The sequence below is a fragment of the Pantherophis guttatus genome, chromosome 12 (assembly GCF_059756535.1).
Source record: "Pantherophis guttatus breed Tessera chromosome 12, ASM5975653v1, whole genome shotgun sequence".
Classification (NCBI taxonomy): Eukaryota; Metazoa; Chordata; class Lepidosauria; order Squamata; family Colubridae; genus Pantherophis; species Pantherophis guttatus.
In genome coordinates this window covers 19984055-20011260 of record NC_142074.1, presented here as the reverse complement: position 1 = coordinate 20011260, position 27206 = coordinate 19984055, and the positions used below count along the sequence as shown (strand labels likewise).

Sequence of the window (27206 nt, the reverse complement as noted above, 5' to 3'; positions counted from 1 at the left end):
GGAGATCTTCTAGACCAACCCTCTGCTCAAACAGGAGACCCTGTACCATTTCAGACAGGTGGCTGTCCAGTCTTTTCTTAAAAACCTCCAGTGATGAGCAACCCACAACTTCTGGTGGCAAACCGTTCCACTGGTTCATTGTCCTCCCTGTTAGGAAGTCTCTCCTTAATTCCAGGTTGCTTCTCTCCTTGATGAGTTTTCCATCCAGTTTCTTTTTCTTGCCTTCAGGTGCTTTGGCAAACAAGTTGACCCCCCTCCTTTTTGTGGCAGCCCCTCAAATACTGGATTACTGTTTTATCATGCCCCACCTCCCAGTCCTTCTTTCCTCTAGACCGGCCAAACCCAAATCCTGAAATACCTTTAGGCTAAGAAGAAGCCCAAGTGACAGATATTTGACAAGCCTGGAAAAAGGAGATGAGAGAGAGAGGGAGGGAGAGAGAGGGAGGGGCAGAGAGGGAGGGGGGAGAGAGAGGGAGAGAGAGTGATGGAGGGAGACGGAGAGGGAGAGAGGGGGTGAGAGATAGGGGGAGAGGGAGGGAGAGATGGAGGGAGGGGGAGAGGGAGGGAGGGAGGGAGAAAGAGTGATGGAGGGAGATGGAGATGGAGAGAGTGGGTGAGAGATAGATAGAGAGGGAGGGAGAGATGGAGGGAGAGGGAGAGAGAGGGAGAGAGAGGGAGGGAGGAGAGAGAGAGAGAAGGAGAGAGAGAGGGAGAAAGAGTGATGGAGGGAGACGGAGAGAGTGGGTGAGAGATAGAGGGAAGGAGAGATAGAGGGAGGGGGAGAGAGAGGGAGGGGGGGAGGGGGGAGAGAGAGAGGGAGAAAGAGTGATGGAGGGAGACGGAGAGGGAGAGAGTAGGTGAGAGACAAGAGAGAGGGAGGGAAAGATGGAGGGAGGGAGGGGGAGAGAGGGAGGGAGAGGGAGATGGAGGGAGGGGCAGAGAGATGGAAGGAAGGGGGTGTGAGAGAGGGAGTGGGGGAGAGATATGGAGGGAGGGAGGGAGGGGAGACATGGAGGAAGTGGGGGAGAGATATGGAGGGAGGGGGGCAGAGATGGAGGGAGGGGCAGAGAGGGGAGAGAGAAGGAGGGAGGGTGGGAGAGATGGAGGGGGAGAGAGATGAATGGAGGGAGGGGAGAGAGAGAGAGATTGAGGGACGGAGGGGGGGAGAGGGAAGGGGAGAGAAGTGGGTGGGATGCTCAGTGGGGCAGGGGGGGAGGGAAAGAAAAGGGAGATGGGGTGTGTGTGAGGGGATCATTTCCAGGGCTTGGGGGAAAAAAAAAAGGATGAAAAAAGGGGAGAGAGTCTCTCTAGCTGCCCAACCTGGGACTCTCTTCCCGGCGGGCTGGAGAACTGCAACTCCCAGAATTCCTGCCACCTCGCAGCCAAAGGCAAAGCGGGGCTGAGGATCCTGGGGGTTGTAGTGCCAGAGGCCGGGAAGGCGCCCGCTCGCTTGCTTGGTGGCGGTGGGGAAAAAGAAAGAAGCGGCGGGGGATGGAAAAAACCAGGGAAGGGGGGGGGAGGGCAGGACAAGTGGGGGGGGGGTGAGGGGGCTCCACTCGACCTGACGGACGGACGGCCTAGCCGGGCAGGCGTGTGTGGGGGGAGGGGATCGATTATAGGCCGCCTCACCCCCCCACACACACCCCAACCTCCCCCCCCCGAACTCACAACTCGCTCTTGCCGGATTTCTCCCAGTTGCGGATCCATTCGGCCGGGAGCGCCGCCGCCACCATCGCGGATGTCGCCGCCGCCATTTTCCCCGTGTGGCGCGGAGAGCCCGGATGCCAGAACGACGACGGGCCCTGCGAGGTCAGAGGGGACGGCGGAGAACGGCCGCGCGAGGCACGCCGGGAAAGCGAGCCCCGCATCGCGCAGGAAGAAGAGGACGGGGTGGGGGGGGGAGGAGGAGGAGGAGGAGGAGGCGGAGCAAAAGGAGGAGGAGGAGGTGAAGCGGAGGAGGTGAAAGAGGAAAAAAAAAAACGGCGGCGGCGGGGACGTCAAACAGCAACCTCAAACTCCCCGAGCCGAAGCGAGGGAGACGGAGAGAAAAGAAGAAGGAAAAAAAAAAAAAGGCTGCGGTAGGTGAACCGCAGAATCAATCCTCATCCGGAGAAGCTTTCCTTTCGTCCGCTAAATGCGGCGCTAGTGGGAAGGCTCGGCTATGGGAACAGGCGGTTGGTTGGATGCTTGATTGGATGGATGGGTCGTAAGCCACAAACCGGGTTTAAGGCAAAGCCATAGATTGTGCGGAGGTTCGAGGGACGGTGCATTATGGTCGTCGGGGTTTTGGAAAAAACCCCCCCATGATTGGGGTGTGTGTATGGTCCGTTATATCAGTGGTGGGTCTCGATCTGAAGGACTTTTGAGGGTTTGGGGGGTTTCTAACACCCAGCCAGCAAGTAGCTGGCTTGGGGAATTCTGGGAGTGGAAGGCTGGAGGGTTGGACTAGATGACCTAACGAGGTCCCTTCCAACTTTGTTAATCCGTTAAAAAAAAAAGAAAAAGTCCAAGCTTCCTAAAGTGGGTTGCGAGACAATGTGCGATGCATGTCCCTAAAGCGTGCAAAACCAGATGGATGTCGGATCAGCGCGTGGTGGTTCAAATCCCCGCAGTACTGCAGGCTACTTCTGCGGATCGCTGCCTGCCAGCGAGTTTGGCGGGTCGAATCTCACCAGGCTCAAAGGTTGACTCGGCCTTCCGTCCTTCCGAGGTGGGTAAAATGAGGACCCAGATTGTTGGGGGGCAATAGGCTGACTCTGTAAACCGCTTAGAGAGGGCTGTGAAAGCACTGTGAAGTGGTATATAAGTCTAAGTCCAAAGCTACAAACCTTCCTTCCTCTTCCCTTCCCTTCCCTATCCATCCATCCATAAAAGCTCAAGGTTGACTCAGACCTCCATCTTTCCGAGGTGGGTAAAATGAGGACCCAGATCGGTGTGGGCAATAGGCTGACTCTGTAAACCGCTTAGAGAGGACTGTAAAAGCACTATGAAGCGGTATATAAGTCTAAGTCCAAAACTACTTTCCTTCTTTCCTTCCTTCCTTCCTTTTGCCCTTCCCTATCTATCCATCCATCCCAGCTCGAGGTTGACTCAGCCTTCCATCCTTCCGAGGTGGGTAAAATGAGGACCCAGATTGTTGGGGGCAAGAGGCTGACTCTGTAAACCGCTTAGAGAGGGCTGTAAAGCACTGTGAAGCGGTATATAAGTCTAAATGCTATTGCTATAAGAAACCATGGTTAAGCTCTTATGTTGGCTAGGGCTTAGCATTTTGGGTGAATTCAACTTTTTGGGGCTGCCTGTTTGCAAAGATATCCGGACAGGGTCTCTTTTTCCATTCAAACCAGCCCACCTCGACCCTCCTTGGCAAAAGCTGCCTAGTCAAGGGAGTCCACGTGGGGCTAGGCAATCCAAAGGAGCTGTGCATCATGGGTGGGGTAGTGGGAAGCATCAGTTGGGAGGGTGGTAGGACTTTCCAACCAGCCAACCCCGGAATTTGGGCCCCAAGGCAATCTTGGGGCGCAATTTTCCTCCAGTCCGTTATTCCAGGACTGGAGGAAAACTGGACTTTCTTGGCTTTTCTTCCGAAGACCTTTCGCTTCTCCTCCAAGAAGCTTCTTCAGCTCTGACTTGGTGGGTGGGGAATGGAAGGATTTATATTCCTTGCAGTCAGCTTGGTCCTTTGCATCCTTTTAGAGCAGTGTTTCCCAACCTTGGCTATTTTAAAACGCATGGACTTCAACTCCCAGAATTCCCCAGACAGTATGGCTGGTTGAGGAATTCTGGGAGTTGAAGTCCATACATCTTCAAAGGCTCAAGGTTGGGAAACACTGTTTTAGAGGGTCCTTGAAATACTTGGGAGGTTTATCTGTGGTCCTCAGGGTCACCTGAGGACAACAGATAAAACTCCAAGTCCTTTAACCAATTCTTCGATTCCCCACTATCCTGTAGAGTTGAAGAAACTTCTTGGATGAGAAGCAAAACCTCTTCAAAAGGAAAAAAAAACCCAAGAAAGTCCAGTTGCCTCCTGGGAAAAAAAAAAAAAACAAGTGTCTTTGGGACAATCCTGAGGTTGCCATTCCCAAGACAGTGCCAAGCTTTCCATTCCCCACTATCCTGTAGAGTTGAAGAAGCTTTTTGGATGAGAAGCGAAACCTCTTCAAAAGGAAAAAAACCCAAGAAAGTCCAGTTGCCTCCTGGAAAAAAAAAAACACAAGTGTCTTTGGGACAATCCTGAGGTTGCCATTCCCAAGACAGTGCCAATCCTTCCATTCCCCACTATCCTGTAGAGTTGAAGAAGCTTCTTGAATGAGAAGTGAAACCTCTTCAAAAGTAAAAAAAAACAAGAAACTCCAGTTGCCTCCTGGAAAATAAACACCTTTGGGACAATCCTGCCATTCCCAAGACAGTGCTCAACTCGGGTTTCAGGACTAAGGGTCAGGGCTGGGTGGGTGCGTGGGTTTCCCCCTTGCACGACCCACACTAATTTTACGCTTGCAGACCGCATGGGGACCAGCGTGCTCACGCGCGCTCCAACCGTTCCAATTGCAGCGGGGAAAGAGGCAGGCTTTGCACGTGTGAACGCGCTCCGCTCGCTTTGCGGGTCCGCGCGGGGGGAGGGAGGGGGCTCTTTGCAAAATCCGAGTTGAAGGAGGGTCGGGGGAAGCCTCCGACCCTCACCCACCCGTGCATTTTTCCCGGGCGACCTTCCGGATTGCTGCAACCAGCCGAGTCCTCCGTCCGGCGGGGCGCCCGATCCTCCGGCAGCTCCTCCCCGAGGCCGCGGGGAGGCGCTTCTTCCTTCTCCGGGCTGCGGAGGGAGAGAAGGAGCCGGAGGTCCAGCAGCCATTTTTCGGGTTGGCCGAACGCGTTCCCGGCGAAGAGTGGCCGGACAAGCGGGGTGAGTGCGGGCGGAGGGACTTTTCCCCCCCAGGAACACCCGTCCCCATCATCCCCGGCCGGGATCCTGCGGAGAATGGGCTTTGGAACCCCGCTTCTGTAGGGGGGGGAAAGGGGCAAACGGACCCCGCTTGGCTGCCCTTTTACAGCGGGAACACCCTTCCCCATCCTCCCCGGCTTGGTTCCTGCGGAGTATGGGCTTTGGAACCCCGCTAATGTGCGGGCGGAGGGGCGTACGGACCCCGCTGCAACGGGAACACCCTTCCCTATCCTCCCCGGCCGGGATCCTGCGGGCTGCGGAGAATGAGCTTTGGAACTCCGCGCTTCTCTGCGGAGGCGGAGGGGCAAATGGACCGCGCTTGGGAGTTTTGGAACACCCATCCCCATCATCCCCAGCCTGGATCCTGCGGGCTGCGGAGCATGGGTTGTGCAACCCGGCTTCTCTGCGGGGCGGAGGGGCAAACGGAACCCCCCCCCCCCGCTGGACGTCCTTCTGCACCGGGAACACCCATCCCCATCATCCCCAGCCTGGATCCTGCGGGCCGCGGAGCATGGGTTGTGCAACCCGGCTTCTCTGCGGGGCGGAGGGGCAAACGGAACCCCCCACCCCCCCGCCGCTGGACGCCCTTCTGCATTGGGAACACCCATCCCCATCATCCCCAGCCTGGATCCTGCGGGCCGCGGAGCATGGGTTGTGCAACCCGGCTTCTCTGCGGGGCGGAGGGGCAAACGGAACCCCCCCGCCGCCGCTGGACGCCCTTCTGCATTGGGAACACCCATCCCCATCATCCCCAGCCTAGATCCTGCGGGCTGCGGAGAATGGGCTTTGCAACCCCGCTTCTCTGCAATACCCGGGTTTTCCCTTCGCCCTTCCCGAATGCTTTTTTTCCTCGCCCCCGTTTTCCCCTCCCAGGATCTGGGACTTTTTGCATTGCAAAACACGCGTGGGCGCGGCGGGTCGTGGGAATGCCTCCCCACGCGGGGATTGGGGGGGGGGGTTTACAAAAGGCAAACCCACCAAAAAATAGTCCGGCTGAAGTCTTTTTTGCCAGACCCGGCTAGGTGGAAAGGGAAGGGCGGAGATCTCTCGATCTTTCTTCCTTCCACGCGGGCGGGCGGGTGGAGTCGTGTCCCGCGTGGGGACGCCACCGCCGCGCGGGTTAGCAGCTTGCATTCCATGCCTGCGGTGGGTTTTTGGTTCCCGGCACCAGAGTTTCGTTTCCCAGCTTTTTGGGTTAAGATTGCTAAGAAGGGGAATTAGAAAGAGGGGGGAGGGAAGGAAAAATAGGGGATTTTTGCTATCGTAAAAAATGCGTTCTCGCGTGGGCAGGTCGGGACGCTCGCCCTTTGCTCAGCTGATTAACCTTCGAGCTTAATTTAGGGATTTATGGCTCTAGGGCAGCGTTTCTCAACCTTGGCCGCTGGACGATGTGTGGACTTCAACTCCCAGAATTCCCCAGCCAGCTATGCTGGCTGGGGAATTCTGGGAGTTGAAGTCCACACATCGTCCAGCGGCCAAGGTTGAGAAACGCTGCCCTAGGGATTCATGCTTGGCAGTTGGAAATGTCTTCAGACATAACCCACTGGAGTGGCTGGATAAAATTCTTCCTGGGAGAAAATGAGGATTCAGATTGGGGAAACCTGCCCACCTTTTTCATCCACTCCACCCATCATTTCCTGCTCGTTTTTTCCCCCCCTAAGCAATTAGTAGAAACCAGCATGGCAAGAAGGAAGGAAAAAAATAATAATTAAATAATTAAATAAATAATATATATATGCATATTCTCCCAGAGAGCAACACAGAGTTGCAGTTTGTCAGCAGAAAAAAAGGCCCGGAAACTTGTGAATGAGATTTCACAGAACCTAGGGCTGTAGAACAACTAAGTTTACGTAGGTAAAACCTGGCTAGAAAGAATATGCACATAAAAGCCTACGAAAAAGAATATATATATATATATATAATTAATTTATTTGCCGGACTTGAACATTTTGACTCTACAAAAAACCACCTTACTTGGAACAGCTTACATCCTCCGACGATACCTTAACGGTTCCTAGGTCCTTGGTTAGGACTTGAGCTGCTGAGCTATTAACCAGCCTCAAAGGCTGTGAATCTCACTAAAGATTAACCAATAATAATAATAATAATAATAATAATAATAATAATAATGGAGACTGGTGGCACAGCAGACCAAAGCACTGTTAAGTAGCACCAGCTGCCTGCAATTACTGCAAGTTCAAATCTCACCAGGCTCAAGGTTGACTCAGCCTTCCATCCTTCCGAGGTAGGTAAAATGAGGACCCGGATTGTGGGGGCAATAAGCTGACTTTGTATAAAAAAGAACATCGCTTGGGGGGGCCCGAAAGCCCTACTAAGCAGGTATATACAAAAGTATGAAGGCTATTGCTTAACACATTGTAAGCCGCCCTGAGTCTCCGGAAAAGGGCAGCATATAAATCGAACCAATAAATAAATTATTTATTTATTTATTTATTTATTAAATTTATATCCCGCCCTTCTCCCCGAAGGGACTCAGGGCGGTGAACAGCCGAGAATTAAAATAACATACAATATAAAAGTTAAAATAATTAAAAATAAATTAAATTAAACGGCCGCCCCAATTTAAAACCCCTAGCAATACAATTTTAAAAAAAAAAACCTAAAACCTATTCAGGCCAGGCCGGCTTGCTGAAATAAAAACGTCTTCAGGGACTTACGGAAAGCGCGGAGATCCGGAATCAGCCGTATTCCAGGAGGCAGCTGATTCCAGAGGGCGGGTGCTCCCACAGAGAAGGCCCTCCCCCTGGGGGCCGCCAGCCGACATTGCCTGACCGACGGCACCCTGAGGAGGCCCTCTCTGTGAGAGCGTATTGGCCGGTGGGAGGTTATCGGTAGCAGCAGGCGGTCTCGTAAATACCCTGGCCCTAAGCCATGGAGCGCTTTAAAGGTGAGGACCAACACCTTGAAGCGCACCCGGAAGACCACCGGGAGCCAGTGCAGCTAGCGCAGGAGAGGTGTTATATGGGAGCACCATGTCGCTCCCGTGATCACCCGCGCGGCCGCATTCTGGACCAGTTGGAGCCTCCGGGTGCTCCTCAAGGGGAGCCCCATGTAGAGAGCGTTGCAGTAGTCCAGGCGAGAAGTGACGAGGGCATGAGTGACTGTGCGTAAGGAATCCTGACTCAGAAAGTTAAATAATTAACTTTCTGAGTAAATTAACTCTTTATTAAATAAATAAATAAGTAAGTAAGTAAGTAAATGGAGATTTTTAAAGATTTTTTTTTAAAAAAATTAGATTTGACCCCAGTGTCGAAATAAGAGAAGTATAGGAAAAGGTGAGGAAACACACAACTCCCAGAGTCACATGTTGTGGGAGTTTGCTGTGGGAAATTTCCCAATCTTTCAAACTGGTTTTTCCACTTTGTCAGCTGACAAGAAGGGAAAACAAAAACTCTGCATATTCAGCCAAGCTGGTCCATAGTTGGGGAAGTGTGAGCTTTCCTTAGCCATGGAAAGAACATTTTACATTTTCTGCTAGACGTACTCTCTTGAGGATGGAGAAGGATGCTGCTTTCAAGGTTTTAAATAAAACAACATTTTATTTCAAAATTTAAATACAAAATTATCAACGATTAATTTGTAAAGCCTCCTGGAAATCACCCTGTAAGAGAGTTGGATGGCATAGACATTTAATCAATAAAATATTTAATTTTTTTTTCACAATTTGAAACCACCTGGGCGCTGTACCATAAAATGTTAAAATATAAAAAACAGGTTACAGGGTTGTTGTTTTTTTTTTTACAAAATGTAGAAGGAGGCGAGAATGATTTTGATGCTGTTAAATTAGGGTTTTAATTAATTAATTAATTAATTAAAATGAGCTAAAAGGCGAAGGGAGGACTTTCAGGGTGCTAACCAACCCTGTGGATGATGGTCCTTTGGGGCTCCCCATGTAAGGTTGCACAGTCATGTTTGAATCCCTTTTCAGAGGGCCAGGAGAATAGGGGCTCACCTCACTTCTGGAGGGGAGAGGGGGGGGGCAATTGCCAAGAAGGCTCTCTTCCTGGTCCCCCCTCATTGGAATTCTTTAACTGATGTGGTCCCCAACATCCTTTCCCTGCCTGACCTGTTAGGATGATCTAACGTGTTCTCCAAAGCACCAGAAGGCAAGAGAAGAAGCAACGGGTGGAAACTCATCGAGGAGAGAAGCAACCTAGAACTAAGGAGAAATTTCCTGACAGTGAGAACAATTAATCAGTGGAACGACTTGCCTCCAGAAGTTATGGGTGCTCCCAACACTGGAGGTTATCAAGAAGAGATTGGACAGCTCGTTGTTCCGAAATGATGTAAGGTTTCCTGCTTGGAGCAGAAGGTTGATCTAGAAGACCTCCAAAGTCCCTTCCAACTCTTTGTTATTCTCTAACGGGACGAAGACAGCTCCCTAGGTAGACTGCCCCCCCCCCATGCCACGTTCAAGGTGCTTTGAAGATGGTCCTACTATTTTGATGTTGTCCGTTCAGTCGTGTCCAACTCTTGGTGGTTCTATGAGCCAAGTCCCTCCACATCTTCTAATCTTTTTTTTTTTTTTTTAATTTGATTTATATGCCACCCTTCTCCGGAGACTCAGGGCAGCTTACAATGCGTTACAATGCCTTCATACAATGCCTTCATCCTTTTGTATATTTTTACAAAGTCAGCTTATTGCCCCCACAAACTGGGTCCTCAATTTACCTACCTTAGAAAGGATGGAAGGCTGAGTCAACCTTGAGCCTGGCGAGATTTGAACTTACTAATTGCAGACAGCTGGAGTTAAATTACAATGCATTAGTCTGCTGAGCTATCCAGACTCCTAAGCCTCAGAAACATGTGTGCACCAGCCACCTGTTTTTCTGGTTTCTGGCGCTTCAGCACACATGAAACCAGCTGGCCAGCACACATGCATACGCCAGAAACCAGAAGACAAGATTAAGAGTCTTGGTAGTACAGTGGTCTAAGGCACCCTGTTATTAAGCTGGTTATTAAGACCAGCTGCCTGCAATTACTGCAGGTTCGAATCTCGCCAGGCTCAAGGTTGACTCAGCCTTCCATCCTTTCTAAGGTAGGTGAAATGAGGACCCAGATTGTGGGGGCAATAAGCTGACTTTGTATAAATATACAAAAAAGATGAAGGCTATTGCTGAGCACATTGTAAGCCGCCCTGAGTCTCCGGAGAAGGGCGGCATATAAATCAAATTTAAAAAAAAAAAAAAAAAAGGTGGCCAGCGCACGCATGCGTGCCGGCCACCTAGTCTTCAACTTTTTGGGGCTCCGGTGCACACGTGTGCAGACGTGTGCATGCACATTCCAGTTTGGTCACTCGGTGCCGAAAAGGTTCGCCATCCCTGCCCTAACTCTTCCCAACACAATTGCTTTCTCCAGTGAATTTTGACCTGGTCGAAAATCAGCATGACGCAGTTTTGTGATTTTGCTTTCCAATGATGATGTCCTCCTAACATTATCTTCGCAGTGTCTCTCTTAACGTTGCATGTGTTCTCTTTATTTAGGAAATCTGGAGGAAACTCCGTCCACGAGAGGGATGACGTGTAATGGCCCCATTTCGGAGGATCCCGCACCAGACCTGGCTCAGTTGACTTCCAGACAAGAAACCTTTGCCCGTTTTCCAAGCCGCTGCCCCGTTTCTTCCTCGGACTTAGCCCGGGCTGGGTTCTTCTACACGGGAGAAGGAGACCAAGTCAAATGCTTTAGCTGCCTTGAGACCCTAGAAGGATGGGAAGAGGGAGACTCGGTGGTTGGAAGGCACAAAATTGTCTCTCCGAACTGCCCTTTTATCAACGATGCCAACTTCGAAGAGGGTCGTCTACTTTCCGGCCTCCCAAACGGTCCCCCTGGAAGAGAACCCGCTGCCGCCGCCACCTCCGTCCCAACCGATTCCGATCTCTCTTCCGATTTTGAGGCCGATTACTTGTTAAGAACCAGGCAAGTGGTGGATCTCTCAGGCTCCCAGTATCCTCAAAACCCAGCCATGTGCAACGAAGAGGTCCGGCTGAGATCTTTTCAACACTGGCCTCCTTACACGCCGGTCACCCCGGAAGAGCTGGCCAATGCGGGGCTCTATTACCGAGGCGTGGAGGACGAAGTGGAGTGTTTTTGTTGCGGGGGGAAGTTGAAAAACTGGGAACCGGGGGACCAGGCGTGGTCGGAACACCGGCGGCATTTCCCGAGGTGCTTTTTCGTCCTCGGACACGATGTGGGGAACGTTGGGAATGTTACCCATCAGCCAGGGAATGGACAGCTGGAGAGAAGCAGCACCCACCGGGTGCCTCCTCTTCCTCCTCCTCTTCATAACCCCTCCATGGCAGATTTTGCAAAGCGCCTCCAGACTTTTGGGGCATGGAGTTACTCGGTGAGCAAGGAGCGGCTTGCTCACGCAGGCTTTTACAGTCTAGGTAAGTGGAGGCCGGATTTTGCAATGGGTCCCCCTTGATTGAGTTCACACAATCTACACACACACACACTGTTCTGCCCCACGGATCCCAAAGAATGCAGCACACACAAAGTCTAAACAAAACTTAGTTTACTCAAATAACACAGTTTTTTGCAAATGCAGGCTGTTAATAAACATTCTTAACAGCCTGCCAGAATCCACAGATAAGGTAATCAGAGTCTTACTAGGGTTGGCAGAAAGCCCAGAAGCAATGTTGCAGAGAAATCCAAACGCGAAGAAAAACGAACTAAAGTTGTTTCCTGCAGCTTGCTGCAATCAGCATTCCTCCTTAAATAGGCTAAGGGAGCAGGCCGCTGGTGGGCCACAACACACACAGTGCCAAACCCAACATCCCTCCTTAGAGATCATCCTTGGCTCATGACCACAAATGAGCCCAAAATGTCTGCTGCTCAAGTGAGACGGTTGTTAAGTGAGTTTTGCTCCATTTTACACCCTTTCTTGCCGCCGTTGTTAAGTGAATCATCGCATTTGTTCACTTAGTAACACGGTTGTTAAGTGAATCCGACTTCCTTGTTGACTTTCCATGTCCGAAGGCTGAGTCAACCTTGAGCTGGGATGGATGAATGGATGGATGGATGGATGGATGGATGGATGGATGGATGGATGGATGGATGGATAGGGAAGGGAAGGGAAGGGAAGGGAAGGGAAGGGAAGGGAAGGGAAGGGAAGGGAAGGGAAGAGAGGGAGGAAGGAAGGATGGAAGGAAAGTAGCAATAGCACTTAGACTTATGTACCACTTTACAGTGCTTTTACAGCCCTCTCTAAGTAGTTTACAGAGTCAGCCTCTTGCCCCCAAGAATCTGGGTCCTCATTTTACCGACCTCGGAAGGATGGAAGGATGAGTCAACCTTGAGCTGGGATGGATGGATGGATGGGATGGGATGGGATGGGATGGGATGGGAAGGAAGGAAGGAAGGAAGGAAGGAAGGAAGGAAGGAAGGAAGGAAGGAAGATAACTATAGCACTTAGACTTATACACCACTTCACAGTGCTTTACAGCCCTTTCTAAGCGGTTTACAGAGTCAGCCTCTTGTCCCCAACAATCTAAGTCCTCATTTTATCCACATTGGAAGGATAGAAGGCTAAGTCAACCTAGAGCTGATATGGATGGATGGATGGATGGATAGGGAGAGAAGGGAGGAAGGAAGGAAGGAAGGAAAGTAGCTATAGCACTTATACACCACTTCACAGTCCTTTACAACTCTTTCTAAACTGTTTACAGAGTCAGTCTCTCGCCCCCAGCAATCTGGGTCCTCATTTTACCCACCTCGGAAGGATGGAAGGAAGGCTTGAGTCAACCTTGAGCCTGCTGAGATGTGATCTGCCAAATTGCAGGCAGCCGGCAGTCAGCAGAAGTAGCCTGCAGTACTGCGTTCTAACCACTGCGCCACCGCGGCTCTTAATTGTAACTTTGAACGGTCACTAAATGAACTGTTGTACGTTGAGGACTACCTGCATTTGCAGTCAAAAGAGTTTTATGTTCATGAACGAGCTGCTTTTTAACCAGGTATCGCTGACGGCGTCGAATGCTTCTCCTGCGGTGGGGGACTGAAGGAATGGAAGGCGGGCGAAGATCCGTGGGAGGAGCACGCGAGATGGTATCCTGGGTAGGAATATTTCACTCTTTTCAGATTGTATCTTGGGATGGGAGTTGCTTTGCAATATTTGTTCTGATTTAGGCTTCCCCAAAAAGCACGAAGCAGAATCCTGGTCTCGACAAAACCCCTTTTCTTAAACGAATGTGAATTCCTCTCATTCACATTCAGCAAAGGCCAAGCAAACAGTCTTTCAAAGGTGTGTTTATGACCACAGACCTTATCTGGCTTGGAAAGCTGCCATGTAAATATTTGACAAATGCGTTGCTGTGCGAGGAAAGACTTGGCACAGAGTCTCTGAGATTGACGGACAGATCTTCACACTCCTGAACCAAAGGAACAAACGGAACGAATTGTTTCCTGCAAAAGGCCACTCCCCTTTTGCTCCTCTTTTATTTCCTATGGGAGGGGCCATTCATCGTCCACCTGTGGCTTTACTCCCAAGTCGACCCTGATTTCTTAGCTGGTTTTTTCTTCTGGCAGCTCTGCGTATGCACACACTGGGAACAGGCTCCAGCTGTTCCTCTGCCTCACTGCTGTCTAGCTCCGGAGGCAGCTGATTACTGCCGGACAGCCTTGGCCCCCTCTCTGCCTCCGACGCAGAGCCCTCGTCTGAGCCTTCTCCAGCCTCCAGGGCTGGTCCATGTTCCTCCCCAACCTCCTCACTGTCCGACTCTGCTGGTGGGCCACAACAATGTTTTTTTTTTAATCTTTAGCTCAGGGATATCAAAAACCAGATGTGTCAGAAGCGGAAAGCTTTGGACTCTAGAAAGAGCAACAAAGATGATTAGGGGGCTGGAAGCTAAAACATGAAGAACGGTTGCAGGAACTGGGTATGTCTAGTGTAAAAGAAGGACTAAGAGTGAAAGGATAGCAGTCTTCCAATATTTGAGGGGCTGCCACAAAGAAGTGGGAGTCAAGCTATTTTTCAAAGCACCAGATGAGAAACGATGGATGGAAACTAACCAAGGAGAGAAGCCATCTAGAAGTAAGAAGAAACTTCCTGATGGACCAATCAACCAGATTATGTAGTGGCTATGATAACCCCACAAAGAAGGGTGGGGCGGGGGTGTCAGCTTATTTTCCAGAGCACCAGAAGGGAAGATAAGAAGCAATGGAGGGAAACTAATCAAGGAGAGAAGCAACCTGGGATTAAGGAGAAACTTCCTAACAGTGAGGACAATTAAGCTGTGGAACCACTTGCCACCAGATGTTGTGGGTGCTTCATCACTGAAGGTTTTTAAGAAGAGATAGGACAGCCATTGGTCGGAAATGCTATAGCACCGCGATGGCTAAACTTTTTGCCATCACATGCCAGGAAGGGGGGCATGGGGGAGGTTCGCACCTGTGCGCGTGCCCACACCCATAATTCTACACACCCTGCCCTGTGCATGCGCATCCAACCCGCCCTCCCTCCCCCCCCTCCGCTCCTGGCACGCGATGGCCTGATAGGCCCATTTTTCTTTGTCGCCTGGCTCCAGATCCTCTCTATGCATCTGGGGAGGGTGAAAACAGCCTTCCCCAGGCCCTCCGGAGGCAGGAAACAGCCTGTTTCCCTACTTCTGGTGGGCCCAAAAGGGCTGAAAATCAGGTGGCCAGCGCGTACGTGTGCGCCAGAGCTGAGTTGGCGTGCCCACTGATATGGCTGCACGTGCCACCTGTGGCACACGTGCCACAGGTTCGCCATCTTGCTTGAGCAGGGGGTTGGTCTAGAACAGGGGTCTCCAACCTTGGCCACTTTTAAGCCTGGCGGACTTCAACTCCCAGAATTCCCCAGCCAGCAAAGTTAGCTGGGGAATTCTGGGAGTTGAAGTCCGCCAGGCTTAAAGTGGCCAAGGTTGGAGACTTCTGGTCTGGAAGACCTCCAAGGACGACTCTTAAGAGGTGTGATGGAGCCCCAGGGGCGAGTGAGTGGTAGAAAAGGGGTGGTTGCTTTAAAGAGCCAATTGTTAAATGTTGCTCATAGAATCATAGGGTCAGAAGGGACCTTGGAGGTCTTCTAGTCCAACCCCCGGCCCAAGAAAGGAGTCTTTATTCCTTATGCTATTAAGGATGCTTTTGGGGAAAAGCTTTCTCGACAGCAAGAAGATAATTGAGGTCACCTAATCAGACTTCTTCTGAATCCAATTTTGAAGGTACCTGGACCGTGTCCAGCCTGCTTTAGGGCATTGTGGGTTGTGTGGGTTCAGATCAGGGTGGCTCTTTGTTCCCCAAAGAAAAGTTGCCATTGTAATCTGTGAATTAGATGCCTGCTTTCTTCAGGTGCCTTCAGCGTGGCTCATTTTGCTCCCACCTTTTGTACCTAGGTGCAAATACCTGGGAGAAGAAAAGGGACAAGCTTTTGTGAATGGCGTTCATTTAAAGTCTTTGCCCCCAGAATCAACTGTAAGTCTGCTTTTTCTTTGTTGGAGTGTCTGTCTTGTTGGAAAGAGACTTCTGTCTTCTTCTTTTTTTCTTTCTTTCTTTTTCTTTTCTTTCTTTTTTCTTTCTTTTTTCTTTTTCTTTCTCTTTTTCTTTCTATCTTTTACATTTTCTTTCTTTTGCTTTTTTCTTTTTCTTTCTTTCTCTTCCTGACTTCCTCTTTCTCTCTCTCTCTCTCTTTTCTTTCTCCATTCCTTCCTTCCTTTCTTTCTTTCTTTCTTTCTTTCTTTCTTTCTTTCTCTTTTTCTCATTTTCTTTCTTTCTCTCTTTTGTTTTTCTTTTTCTTTCTCTTTGTCTTCCTGTCTTCTATCCTTTCTTTCTCTTTCTCTTTCTCTTTTTTCTCTTTCTTTCTCTTTCTTTCTCTCTCTTTTCTTTCTCCATTTCTTTCTTTCTCTTTTTCTTTCTTTCTCTCTCTTTTGCTTTTTTCTTTTTCTTTCTCTTTCTCTTCCTGCCTTCTATCCTTCCTTTCTCTTTCTCTTTTTTCTTTCTTTCTCTTTCTTTTTCTTTCTTTCTCTCTTTTTTCTTTCTCCTTTTCTCTTTTTCTCTTTTTTTTATTTTTCTCTTTGTCTGTTGTTCTTTCTCTTTTTCCTCTTCGTCACTCTCTCTTTTTCTTTCTCACTTTTTCCTCTCTCTTTCTCTCTCTTTCTCTTTGCTTCCGCCATGCACTCAAACCAACTCTGCAGGCGCTCTAGTTTTCGGATGAATGTGGATTTTAAATCATGCATGCATCGAGCCAATTAAATTAGTAGAAAGGCTTGAGTTACTATCCCGCGGTCTCTCCAGCTGTCTCCCCGTGAGCAGATGGCATTCCCATCCGCAGCTGAAAAGGTTAATTGCTGCCACGGAAAAGGCCACGTTTAACTGATTTGATTCCTGTTTCCTTGTTGACGGCGGTGAGCGGCCTAAGCGATTTGCTCGCAGAAATGAACTGACAAGTGCAAACTGTGATATTTGTCACTTGAGGATGTCGGGAGCTCTGGATGTGTGTGTGTGTGTATCTATCTATGTAGCCGACAGAGGTGTGGAGGAAGAGAAGAGAATGCATTACTCCGGTTTGAAGGACTTGAGAGATTTATAGGTCAGCTATAAATATTCCCCTTAAGTTTAGGAGTGTCTGCTTGCAAAAGTGGGCACGATGGCTCAGCCATTAAAGACGCTGAGCTGGAGAGCTGACAGACTGGGTTTGAGACCCTGGCACTGCACAATGTGGTGAGCTCCCGTTACTTGCTCCAGCTCCTGCCCACCTATTGTGTTTCCCTGAAAATAAGACCGGGTCTTATATTAATTTTTGCTCCAAAATATGCATTAGAGTTTATTTTTTCAGTTAGGTCTCATTTTCGGGAAAATACGGCACTAAATGCATCCAGCTGGCTGACGGATCTTAACTGGGGTTTATTTTTGGGGTAGGGTTTATATTACGAGCATCCTGGGGAGGGGAAAAAAAATCATGCTAGGACTTATTTTCCAGTTGGGTCTTATTTTCAGGGAAAGTTCGAAAGCACGCAAATGCAAGTAGATAAATAGGTACCACTTCGGTGGGAAGGTAACAGCGTTCCGGGCGCCTTTGGCATTTAGTCATGCCGGCCACATAACCGTGGAGATTGTCTTCAGACAACGCTGGTTCTCTCGACTAAGAAACTGAGAGGAGCACCACACCGTAGAATAGAAACCTTTACCTTTTTGACTTGCAAAAAAAAAACTCCTGAGGCTTCCTATGCAAGGATTTCTAGACGGAAAAAAACCAACTCAGCTGTTGTGGAATATTGTTGTCGGTTCACTTCCCATCATTTGCTCTTTGCTCTTTTCTCTGGCTGACTTTTATTCCTGCCAATCCTGACATTACTCTTGGGTTGTTTTACCTTGGGTGATGAGACCATCTGGCCATGTGCTGTAAGATTACCTACCAGTTGGCTCAGCCCCTTCCTCAAACAACATCTATCCCCCCACCTCGCATCCTAATGGAATCTTATTATGTAACCCCGTAAGCTAGTAGTCGTCAACCTGAGCAACTTTTAAGACGGGTGGACTTCAAGTCCCAAAATGCTTTGGCCGTAAAGCTGCTAGGTCAGCGTAAATAAACGGTACTAGAAGCTACTGATTGTGACACTCTTATCAGTTTTTTTTTTCTTTGCACAAGCATTTACTGAATGAGCCAGCAGAAATTTGATTCCAATCCAGTGCAACCCTTCTAAATACCATTTATTTGTTTCTTTATAGGCGGAAGAGCCTGAGAAAGTTTTAACGATTGAAGGTAACGTATATCCTGAACAACTCGGTTGCGATCAGTTCTAATTACTTGCTGTCATTATGAGTCAATTCCAATGGCTTAATTTGCATTTTTTTTTCTCCTAACGGTGTTTACAAATGTTTTGCAAAGGAAAAGGAAAAAAACAGACACACACATCTGTTGATTTAGTTTGGCAAAACTTTCAGGCTAATATTGGTGTAAATTAGGACAGTGGTATTTAAGTAAGATATTTATTTATTTATTTGTTTGTTTGTTTGTTTGTTCGTTTGTTTGTTTGTTTGTTTGTTCCATTTATATGCCGCCCTCCTCCGAAGACTCAGGGCGGTTTACAATGCACGTATAGCAATAGCCTTCATTCTTTTGTATATACCTGCTTATTAGGGCTTAATAATAATAATCCGATTCCACTGCTGGAATGGCCTGGGAATAGCCCAGACTTTAACCCAATGGAAAATCTATGGAGCCGACAAAAGAAACTTGTTAGTCAGAAGTGACCCAGCAATAAAACCCAGTTAATAGAAGCAATTGTTCAGTCTTGGTTTCACATTAGAACAGCTGCAGAACTAAAAGACTTGGTTCACTCCATGGGAAGACGTTGTAAGGCCTTAATCTATGCTAAAGATTACCCAACTAAATATTAACTGACATAGTGATCATTTTTGTATATCTCGTTTTTTCTACGGGTTTCACTTTTCTTCTTTATACTGTAACTGCTATTCTAATAGCAAATCCTTCATAAAAGTTATTGCATGACATTCTTGATCAAATTATCTTTCCATTGATATATAATTTTATGGTACTACTCCCCCCCAAAAAGTGGCGTTATTAGCTAGTTTTAGAAAATACACTTTTCCCAAAAGGTTTCCACAATTTTGGCCACTACTGTAGAACAATTCTGATTGATATCTGACTCACCTCAAATCCAAATCCATTCCCCTATCATTTTGTCTACTAAGTGTGTTGACCTAAATACAGGTACTCCTCATCTTAACGACCACAGTTGAGATCAACCTCTCTGTGGTTAAGTGAAACAGTTGTGAAGTGAGCTTTTGCCCCATTATACGACCTTCCTTTCCACAGTACTTAAGTGAATTGCCACCATTGTTAAGTAGGTCATACGATTGTTAAGTGAATTTGATTTCCCCCTTGACTTCGCTGGTTAGAAGGTCACTGAAGGGGATCACGTGACAACCCCCCGGGACACGGCAACTGTCATACGTACATGCCAGTTGCCCAGCATCTGAATTTTGATCACATCACGGGGGATGCTGCGACTGAGTGGTGTGGTGGCCTACAGGTGGAGCTCTCGCCTCACAATCAGGAGGCTGTGAGTTCGATCCTAGGTAGAGGCAGATATTTCTCTCTCTGGGCACGATGAGAATATATCTGCTGCACTGGCGACAGGAAAGGCATCCGGCCAGTAAACACTCTGCTAGCTCCATTCCGTTGCCCAGACTGTACTCCGCAAGGGATTATGGGGTTGTTAAAAAGAGGATGATGATGATGAGTGTGCTGCGACAGTCATAAGTGTGAAAGACGGTCCTAACTCACTTTTTTCCCCTTCGAACAGTCGAACTTAAATGAACTGCTTTAAGTCTGTATTCCGAGCTTAGCGTCACATGCGAATGCGTCCGTCCGTCGAGCTCTGCTTTTGCTTTCCTAGCCAGGTCTTCTTGCTTTCACAAGATTTTATCTCTTGCTTTTTGCAGACGAAAAACATCTCCAAAGCCAGGCGATCCAGAGCGCGTTGCAAATGGGATTCAGCGCGGAGGAGATTAGCCAAACAGTGGAGAGGAAGGAGCGCCTTTCGGCCGAGCGCTACCAATCGGTTGAGGCGCTAGTCACAGATTTAATCAATGCCCAGAGGGATAATACACCCAGTGCGTACTTAGAAAACCATCTGCAGAAAGGTGATTGTTGTACATCCAGCGTCTGTATGTAGACTAAACCGAGTTATGCTAGGCAAGGAAGGGATTATGACAAACTCCGTTGGGAAGAGAACCGTTGTCCGTGGGACGGCGTCTTTAACGGCTGAGCCATCGTGCACTCTTGGTGGAAAGATTAGAATAGAATAGAATAGAATAGAATAGAATAGAATAGAATAGAATAGAATAGAATAGAATAGAGCAGAGACTGGAATAAATGGAATAGAAAAGAAAAAAGAAAAGAAAAGAGAATAGAATAGAATAGAATAGAATAGAATAGAATAGAATAGAATAGAATAGAATAGAATAGAATAGAATAGAATAGAGACTGGAATAAATAGAGAAGAGAAGAAAGGAAGGGGAAGGAAAGGGAAAGGATAGAGGTAGAGTAGGCTAGAATAGGAAAATGATAGGATGGGATGGGACTGTTAGGAAGTTTCTCCTTCATTCCAGGTTGCTTCTCTTTTTGATCAGTTTCCAACCATTGTTTCTTGTCCTGCCTTCTGGTGCTTTGGAGAATAAGTTTATTTATTTATTTATTTTATTATTCATATTTCTATGCCGCCCTCTCTCCGAGGACTCTGGGCGGCTTACACCAAAGACAGTATACTAAATAGCATATTGCCCCCTAACAATCTGGGTCCTCATTTTACCCACCTCGGAAGGATGGAAGATTGAGTCAACCTTGAGCCGCTGAGATTTGATCCGCTGATCTGCTGAACTAGCAGTCAGCTGAAGTAGCTGCAGTACTGCACCCTAACCACTGTGCCACCTCGGCTCAGTTGACCCCCTTTTTCTTTGTGGCAGCCCCTCAAATACTGAAATACTGCTATCCTGTCGCCCCTAATTCTTCTTTCCTTTAGACTAGCCAGACCCAAAACCTGCATATGTTTTCTTCATATGTTTTAGTCTCCAGGCCTTAAGAGATATTGCAAGTGTTTGCCTTGCTACCTTGAGACGTACAGGTGTCAAGTTACAAGCGTTCATTTAGCGAAGACGGCACTGGGGAAAAAAAAGCGACTTAAGGACCGTTGTTCATTCCTGTGACCGTCGCAGCATCTCCATGGTGACATGATCCAAGTTTGGAGGCTTGGCAATTGGCTCCTATATTTATGACGGTTGCAGCCGTCCCGGGGTTGTGTGTGACGTGATCCCCGAGCAAAGCCGCAACTTACAAGATGAGTTGTGAGTTCAGTAAGGGGAAGCCAGATTCACCGACTGACTGTGTGTTGCTATTTTTTTTTTTTTTAACAACTGCAGTGGTTCATTTAGCGACGTTGGCAAGAAAGGTTGTAAAACGGAGGCAAACTCGCTTTTTTTGTGGGGGTGGGGATGCCTGTGGCAGGCTTGAAGATCCAACGAAAAAGATGGCTTACTTGGAACCCTGTCAGCCTGGACTTTTCACAAGAAAGCAGCTTTCCCCTAAAAGCTACTAAATGATAAAACTTCCTTGCTGCTAAATGTCTCACTTAACAACGGAAAATTTGGCCTCGATTATGGTCGTACGTCGAGGACTATCTGCAATTGTAAAAGTTTTATTGCAGGTTCTCGTTTCATGACTCCCAACTTTGCTGGGAGAACCATCAGGTTCTCTGTTTCCAACCCTTGGAATACTGGATCCTGTCCTTTTGTTTGTTTGTTTAGTTGACTTTATTGTCATTGCACCTTGTATAACAAAATTAGATGCCATCTTCAGTGTACATTGTAACTATAAAAATAAAACACAAACACACATCCTTCACATTCTATACAAACGGAATTGAAAACCCCGGGAATTGCATTAATATTACACTATACAGTAGAATTCAATATAGTTACGGCTCTAGGATAGAAGCTGTTTTTCAGCCTATTTGTCCTTGTTTTTATTGCCCTGTACCGGCTGCCAGATGGTAATAGTTCAAAAAAAAAAGGGGGGGGGAGGTGCCCAGGATGAGATGGAACTTTAAGAATGTTTTGAACTTTCTTAAGGCAGCGGGAGCTATAAAGCTCTTCCAAAGAGGGGAGAGGGCAACCAATTATTAAATTTGTATACCGCCCTACTCCTGATCCTCTGGGCAATGACGTTGACCCTCTGGAGCACTGTCCTATCTGCCACTGTGCAATTGGCAAACCATATACAGGTGCAGTGAGTTAAAATACTCTCTATGGTGCAGCGTCACCAGCAATTTTCATTCAGTTGTTGTTTCCTGAGAAGTCTCGGGTAGTGTTGTGGCCTGGTTTTGGTCTGGTTTCTGACACATCTGGTTTTCGATATCCCTGAGCTAAAGACCTGGTTAAAAAAAACATTGTTGTGGCCCGCCAGCAGATTCGGAGAGTGAGGAGGTTGGGGAGGAACATGGGCCAGTCTTGGAGTCTGGGGAAGGCTCGGACGAGGGCTCTGAGTCAGAGGCAGAGAGGGGGCCAGGGCCATCTGGTAGTTCTTCGCTGCCTCCGGAGCCTGACATCAGCGAGGCAAAAGAACAGCGGGAGCCTGTTCCCAGTGTGCGCATGCGCAGAGCTGCCAGAAGACAAGAATAATTAAGAAAACAGGGTCGACTTGGGAGTAAAGCTTGGAGATGATTGGTCCCTCCCATAAGACATAAAAGAGGTGCGAACCGGACGTGAGCTTTTGCATCTGGTCAGTTCAAGCTTTGGAAAGTTCTGTTTGACTCTGTGCTAAGTTTGGCCTTGCCCTGCGTGTGGCAATTAGTTCTCTGGCAGCATTCCAAGGGAGATAAGGTGGGTGTTTATAAACATTCCCCTGAATGACTGTTTTAGAAGCCTTTCGGACTGGGAATGACAATAATTCACAGCCGTGTGAATAAAAGAGGTTTGCTGGGACTAAGATTGTGCTTTATGCTTTCTAAGGAAGCCAAGGTCAGAATAGGTATTTTTTTCCCCTCCTTGGTGAAGGGATCTCATAAAAATCTCTTTTTTTTCCCCCTCCCCCTCCCCCCCCACCTTCTCCGGGCAGATCTCAGTACAGAAGAGAAGTTGAAACGTCTGGAGGAAGAAAAGATCTGTAAGATTTGCATGGATAAACTTCTCTCCGTGGTCTTCATTCCATGCGGACACCTGGCTTGCCAAGACTGCGCAGAGGCGGTGGAGAAATGCCCCTGGTGTTGCAAGATCATCGCAAACCGCCAGAAGGTGTTCATGCCCTAATTGGAGATGCCGGTGGGGTGAGAGATTCCATGAAAACAAAAACTAACAAACACCCCCGTCCCCCCAAAAATCCAAACACTGACCCAGATTCACAGGCGTCGCCTCCGAAATGGATTTAGCAAGAATCGACGTTTTAAATTAACGCACCAGAGTTGCGTGTGGTATGAATCGTCGAGAGAGGGTGTTGATTGGATTTTCCATCCTACTCATTTAATTGGAGGCGCTTTTAATCGGAGCGCCTGCCATCGGGTGTTAAAATGTTTCGGGGTGGGGGGTGGTGGAATTTTTTTCGGCATTTTTGTCATGTTTTCAAGTGATGGAGAGAAATATCTTGCAGCTGGTTGGGGTTCTTGATGTATTTTTGAGAGGTGGGGTTTCCCCCTCCCCTTGTAGAGTTTATAGCCGAACACCTGAAAAAAGTACACCAACAACTGGACAGGTTTGGGCAACTCTTGTCAACTTTTACAATCTGTGGACTTCCAACTCCCAGAATTCTCGGCTGAGGAATCAGGTCAACTGAATGGTTGAGGTCAACTTAATGACCTGTGGACTTCAACTCCCAGAATTCTCGGCTGAGGAATCAGGTCAACTGAATGGTTGAGGTCAACTTAATGACCTGTGGACTTCAACTCCCAGAATTCTCGGCTGAGGAATCAGGTCAACTGAATGGTTGAGGTCAACTTAATGACCTGTGGACTTCAACTCCCAGAATTCTCGGCTGAGGAATCAGGTCAACTGAATGGTTGAGGTCAACTTAATGACCTGTGGACTTCAACTCCCAGAATTCTCGGCTGAGGAATCAGGTCAACTGAATGGTTGAGGTCGACTTTACGATCTGTGGACTTCCAACTCCCAGAATTCTCAGCTGAGGAATTCTGGGAGTTGAAGTCCAAAGGCCATTTAAGTTGTCCTCTGCACTACTAACCGAATAAGCTTCCCCCAAGGCCCTTTCCTCCCTTAAGATTCTTAGAATGGCTGAACTTGCTCCTGGCGCCAGTCTGAAAGTTGCGTTCTTTTTATTGTGTTTGCCATGCGATGCCAACAACTCTCCAGTGTTTTCTGCCCATCCCTCTTGCAGTCCGAAGTGATATCAGCCAGGTACACAAGGCCAACGCAGAAAGCTGAATGACAAAGGGGCGTGAAGAATTATTTTAAGAATAAGGAAAGAGGTAGACCTTGTACATAGCTCATTTTTCCATCCATTCAAAGGGTAGATTTTTTTTCTCCACCCCAAGGGCAGCAACGCCGATAGCTCTGTTTTACAAACTGAATCACCTTTCCTTGGGTCCGTCTCTTGGAAGGAAGGTGCCAATCACACAGCTTTTTCGTTTACCCTGACAGCTGCAGAAAAGACAGGACAACCACTTGATACCCCTTTCTATCCCAGTTCAAAGTCTTACCTGGGTTCTAGCATGACCTCCACAGGTGGAATTGCAGAAACTAGGATGCAAACCTGATTTTTAAAGTTTCACATTTCAGGTTGCATAAAGGCATCGTTAACTGATGCTTTGGGAATCCAGACGCCGTAACGAAAGTTCTGACTTTGGGCGATGAGCTGCACATCGGTTGGGATTCAGTTGGTGGCGTGCGTGTCCTTGTTCCTTTTTCCTCCGTAGATTTGTGCGATGGATGAAGCGAGAGTCTTTTGAGTTTTTAATCATTTATGGGTAGAACCGAGCTGCTGTTCTGGTATATGGGGTTTTGTCCCCCGAAATAAAAGGATGCGTCAGATAGATTATTGATGTCGGTATATGTGGCTTTGAGAGAAGGCTGCGATAAGTGGAAGGAGTACCTGAGAAATGGGTGCCATCCTTTAATTCAGAAGTTGAGAAGCAGATGATCTTGCATTTCCTCCCTTGCACTATAGATACTACGTTAGGTAGCAAAGCATAAAACTGAATGTAACGTGAATTGATTTCAATCCCTGTTGCCTCTTTAGGGAGGAAAGAGTGAAGACCGGGTGATACTTTTAAAATAACAGAAGAATAAATGGGATGTCGGGTTTTTTTTTTTTTTTTTTTTTACTTCTTCGCCTTCCTGAAATTGCTTATAGGGATTGCTAAAATGAAAAAAAAAAAAAAAAAATCTCCCGAGCGCCCTGAGGATAATAAATCCCCTTTTTTTGAGATTAAAATATTCCTCTCCCTTCCTCATTTTGTGTTTCCCGATCAGGGAAATCAACGTGCTCGTCCTAGTAATAAATCTATATGTTGTTATTCCTATGTTGCTAAAAAAACAATCTAGCTTATTTTACCTTATTATTGTTGTTGTTTTTTTCCTTTTTAAAAAACAACGGCTGCATTTTTATTTATTGACATATTTATTTGAAAAACTTGTTTTTTAAAAAAAACCACACACACACTTTCGCGGCACGAACGAAAGATGGCTTTAAAACAGGTGTCACAACGGAGCACGTAAAGAGTTGTGGGGTGCTGTTTTCCTGGGAAGGAAGCTTACTCCGTTGTTGTTCGTTTTGGCTTTGTGTTTTGTCGAACACTACAATGGCAGTTCAGCCCCAAAGGGGGTGGATTTACAACTTCTGCTGACACTTTATGGCACATTGCATGGAGGGGCGGTGGGGAAAACCAGAAACTGACAGTTTAAACTTCATTCAGAATGCTGCTAAAAAAATAAATAAATCACACAAACAACTTCCTTTCCATTTAGCAAGGCCACATAGCGTTAAGGAAAAGGGGGGGTGGGGGGGCGTCCTTAAGCTCCTGGATGGTTGCCAATTTTTTTTTTTTTTTTTTTTAAAAAGTCTTAATTTGATTTTCGTGGCAGGTTCCCTGATCTGCCCCACTTATTTTTACAGCTATTTATAAGCGGCATAATTTGAAGGGGATCTAACACAGCTCTTCAGCCAGATCTGAACTCAAAAAACCCCACCCCACCGATTAAAACATGGCGAAGAGTTGTGTTTGTTCACTGTTGTTCCCTCAACATCTTTGTGGGGTTTTGTTTTAATCCCTTTGTTCACGTAGAGAATAGCAAGGACTTGTTTTACATCGGAAGCTATCCGAGGGGCTTTTCTTCACGAAGGTCGGCTTTTTTTCACCCTTTTAAACAAAATATATTTCACGAACGCATCTGGGAAATTTTACGAGCTATGCATAGGTGCGCGTGTAAATCCACACTGAAATACTATGGAATTGTCGAGTTGTGTATAATAAGAATGACCTGAGTTGTAAATAAGAACTGTTTAAGAGCGAAAAGGTGGAATTGTTGACTTCAGAAACTATATTCCGACGTGTTAAGAAAGATTTATTTTTTTAGACGTACCACAATGACTTAATATAATCATAGAATTGTTTTGCAGTTAAACTCAAGTGACTATTTTTAATAAAGTGATCTATTATTTTATATTCTGAATGATGGCTGTTTTTTAAAATTCTTTTTACTTAGACACAAGACCAGTTAATATGCTTGAGCCCTGTCTCTATCACTCGTATTTTTCCATCTTTCTCAAGGATCTATGTTTCCATTTTTCTCCAGCTTTTAATTCATATATTATGTTAACCTATGGTTTATTGGAACTAATTCAGTTAGATAGTTAAATAATAATTAATCAGAATAGAGCCGGATGGGACCTTAGAGGTCTTCTAGTTCAACCCCCTGCTGAAGTAGGACACTCCTTTACCATTTCAGACAGATGGCTGTCTAGTCTCTTCTTAAAAAGAAGAGACTAGAGATGAAGCACCCATAACTTCTGGTGGCAAGCTGTTCCACTGGTTGATTGTTCTGTTAGGAAGTTTCTCCTTAATTCCAGATTGCTTTTCTCCTTGTTTAGTTTCCATCCATTGTCCCTTGTCTTGCCTTCTGCTGCTTTGGAAAATAAGTTGACCCCCTCTTCTTTGTGGCCACTTCATAATCATAGTCATCTCTCTCTCTTTCTCTCTCTCCCCCCTCCCTCTTCCCTCTCTAGTCAGTCAGTCAGTCTGTCTGTCTGTCTGTCTATCTATCTATCTATCTGTCCATCCATCCTATCTATCCATCCCCTTATCTTTCTGTCTGTCTATCTATCTATATCTATCTATTTTATCATCTATCTATCTATCTATCTATCTATCTGTTATCTGTCCATCCATCCTCTCTATCTATCCATCCCCTTATCTGTCTGTCTGTCTATCTATATCTCTCTATCTATCTATCATCTATCTGTTATCTGTCCATCCATCCTCTATCTATCTATCTGTTATTTGTCCATCCATCCTCTATCTATCTGTTATCTGTCCATCCATCCTCTCTATCTATCCATCCCCTTGTCTGTCTGTCTATCTATCTATCATCTATCATCTATCTATCTATATGTTATCTGTCCATCCATCATCTATCTATCTATCTATCTATCTATCTATCTATCTATCTATCTATCTATCTATCTATCTATCTAATCTATCTATCTATCTATCTATCTATCTATCTATCTATCTATCTATCTATCTATCTATCTATCTATCTATCTATCTAT

The 27206-nt window shown here is 47.0% G+C and overlaps 2 protein-coding genes across 4 annotated transcripts in view; one reads left to right on the top strand and one right to left on the bottom strand.

The window, feature by feature from the left end:
• The window catches only part of THOC2 (THO complex subunit 2), a 55688-nt gene extending 53707 nt beyond the window's left edge, over nucleotides 1-1981 (bottom strand). The window contains exon 1 of the mRNA XM_060692143.2: nucleotides 1669-1981. Within this exon, the coding sequence (XP_060548126.2) occupies nucleotides 1669-1868 (200 nt within the window). The 5' untranslated portion in view covers nucleotides 1869-1981. The remainder of the gene's footprint in view (nucleotides 1-1668) is intronic.
• On the top strand, nucleotides 1600-26098 carry XIAP (X-linked inhibitor of apoptosis). Of its 3 annotated transcripts, none has more exons than XM_087877444.1 (7): nucleotides 1600-2078; nucleotides 10441-11343; nucleotides 12910-13009; nucleotides 15304-15382; nucleotides 17636-17669; nucleotides 19376-19576; nucleotides 22545-25374. In XM_087877444.1, the coding sequence occupies exons 2-7, from the start codon at nucleotides 10473-10475 to the stop codon at nucleotides 22733-22735; spliced, it is 1476 nt and encodes a 491-aa protein (XP_087733570.1). In that variant the 5' UTR covers nucleotides 1600-2078; nucleotides 10441-10472; the 3' UTR covers nucleotides 22736-25374. The 3 variants fall into 3 exon arrangements, with proteins under 3 accessions (XP_087733570.1, XP_060548122.2, XP_060548124.2); XM_060692139.2 differs by lacking the exon at nucleotides 1600-2078 and adding an exon at nucleotides 4637-4897 and having other exon boundaries at nucleotides 22545-25481; XM_060692141.2 differs by lacking the exons at nucleotides 1600-2078; nucleotides 19376-19576 and adding an exon at nucleotides 4637-4897 and having other exon boundaries at nucleotides 22545-26098.
• Nucleotides 26099-27206: the final 1108 nt, after the last annotated feature.

What these genes read in the sequence shown, in the direction of transcription:
- XIAP (XM_060692139.2), top strand. Translation starts at nt 10,473, where the DNA reads ATGACGTGTAATGGCCCCATTTCGGAGGATCCCGCACCAGACCTGGCT. An exon ending in GAAAGTTTTAACGATTGAAG is followed by an intron (nt 17,670 to 19,375) that starts GTAACGTATATC and finishes TGCTTTTTGCAG; the next exon opens with ACGAAAAACATCTCCAAAGC. An exon ending in AGAAAACCATCTGCAGAAAG is followed by an intron (nt 19,577 to 22,544) that starts GTGATTGTTGTA and finishes TTCTCCGGGCAG; the next exon opens with ATCTCAGTACAGAAGAGAAG.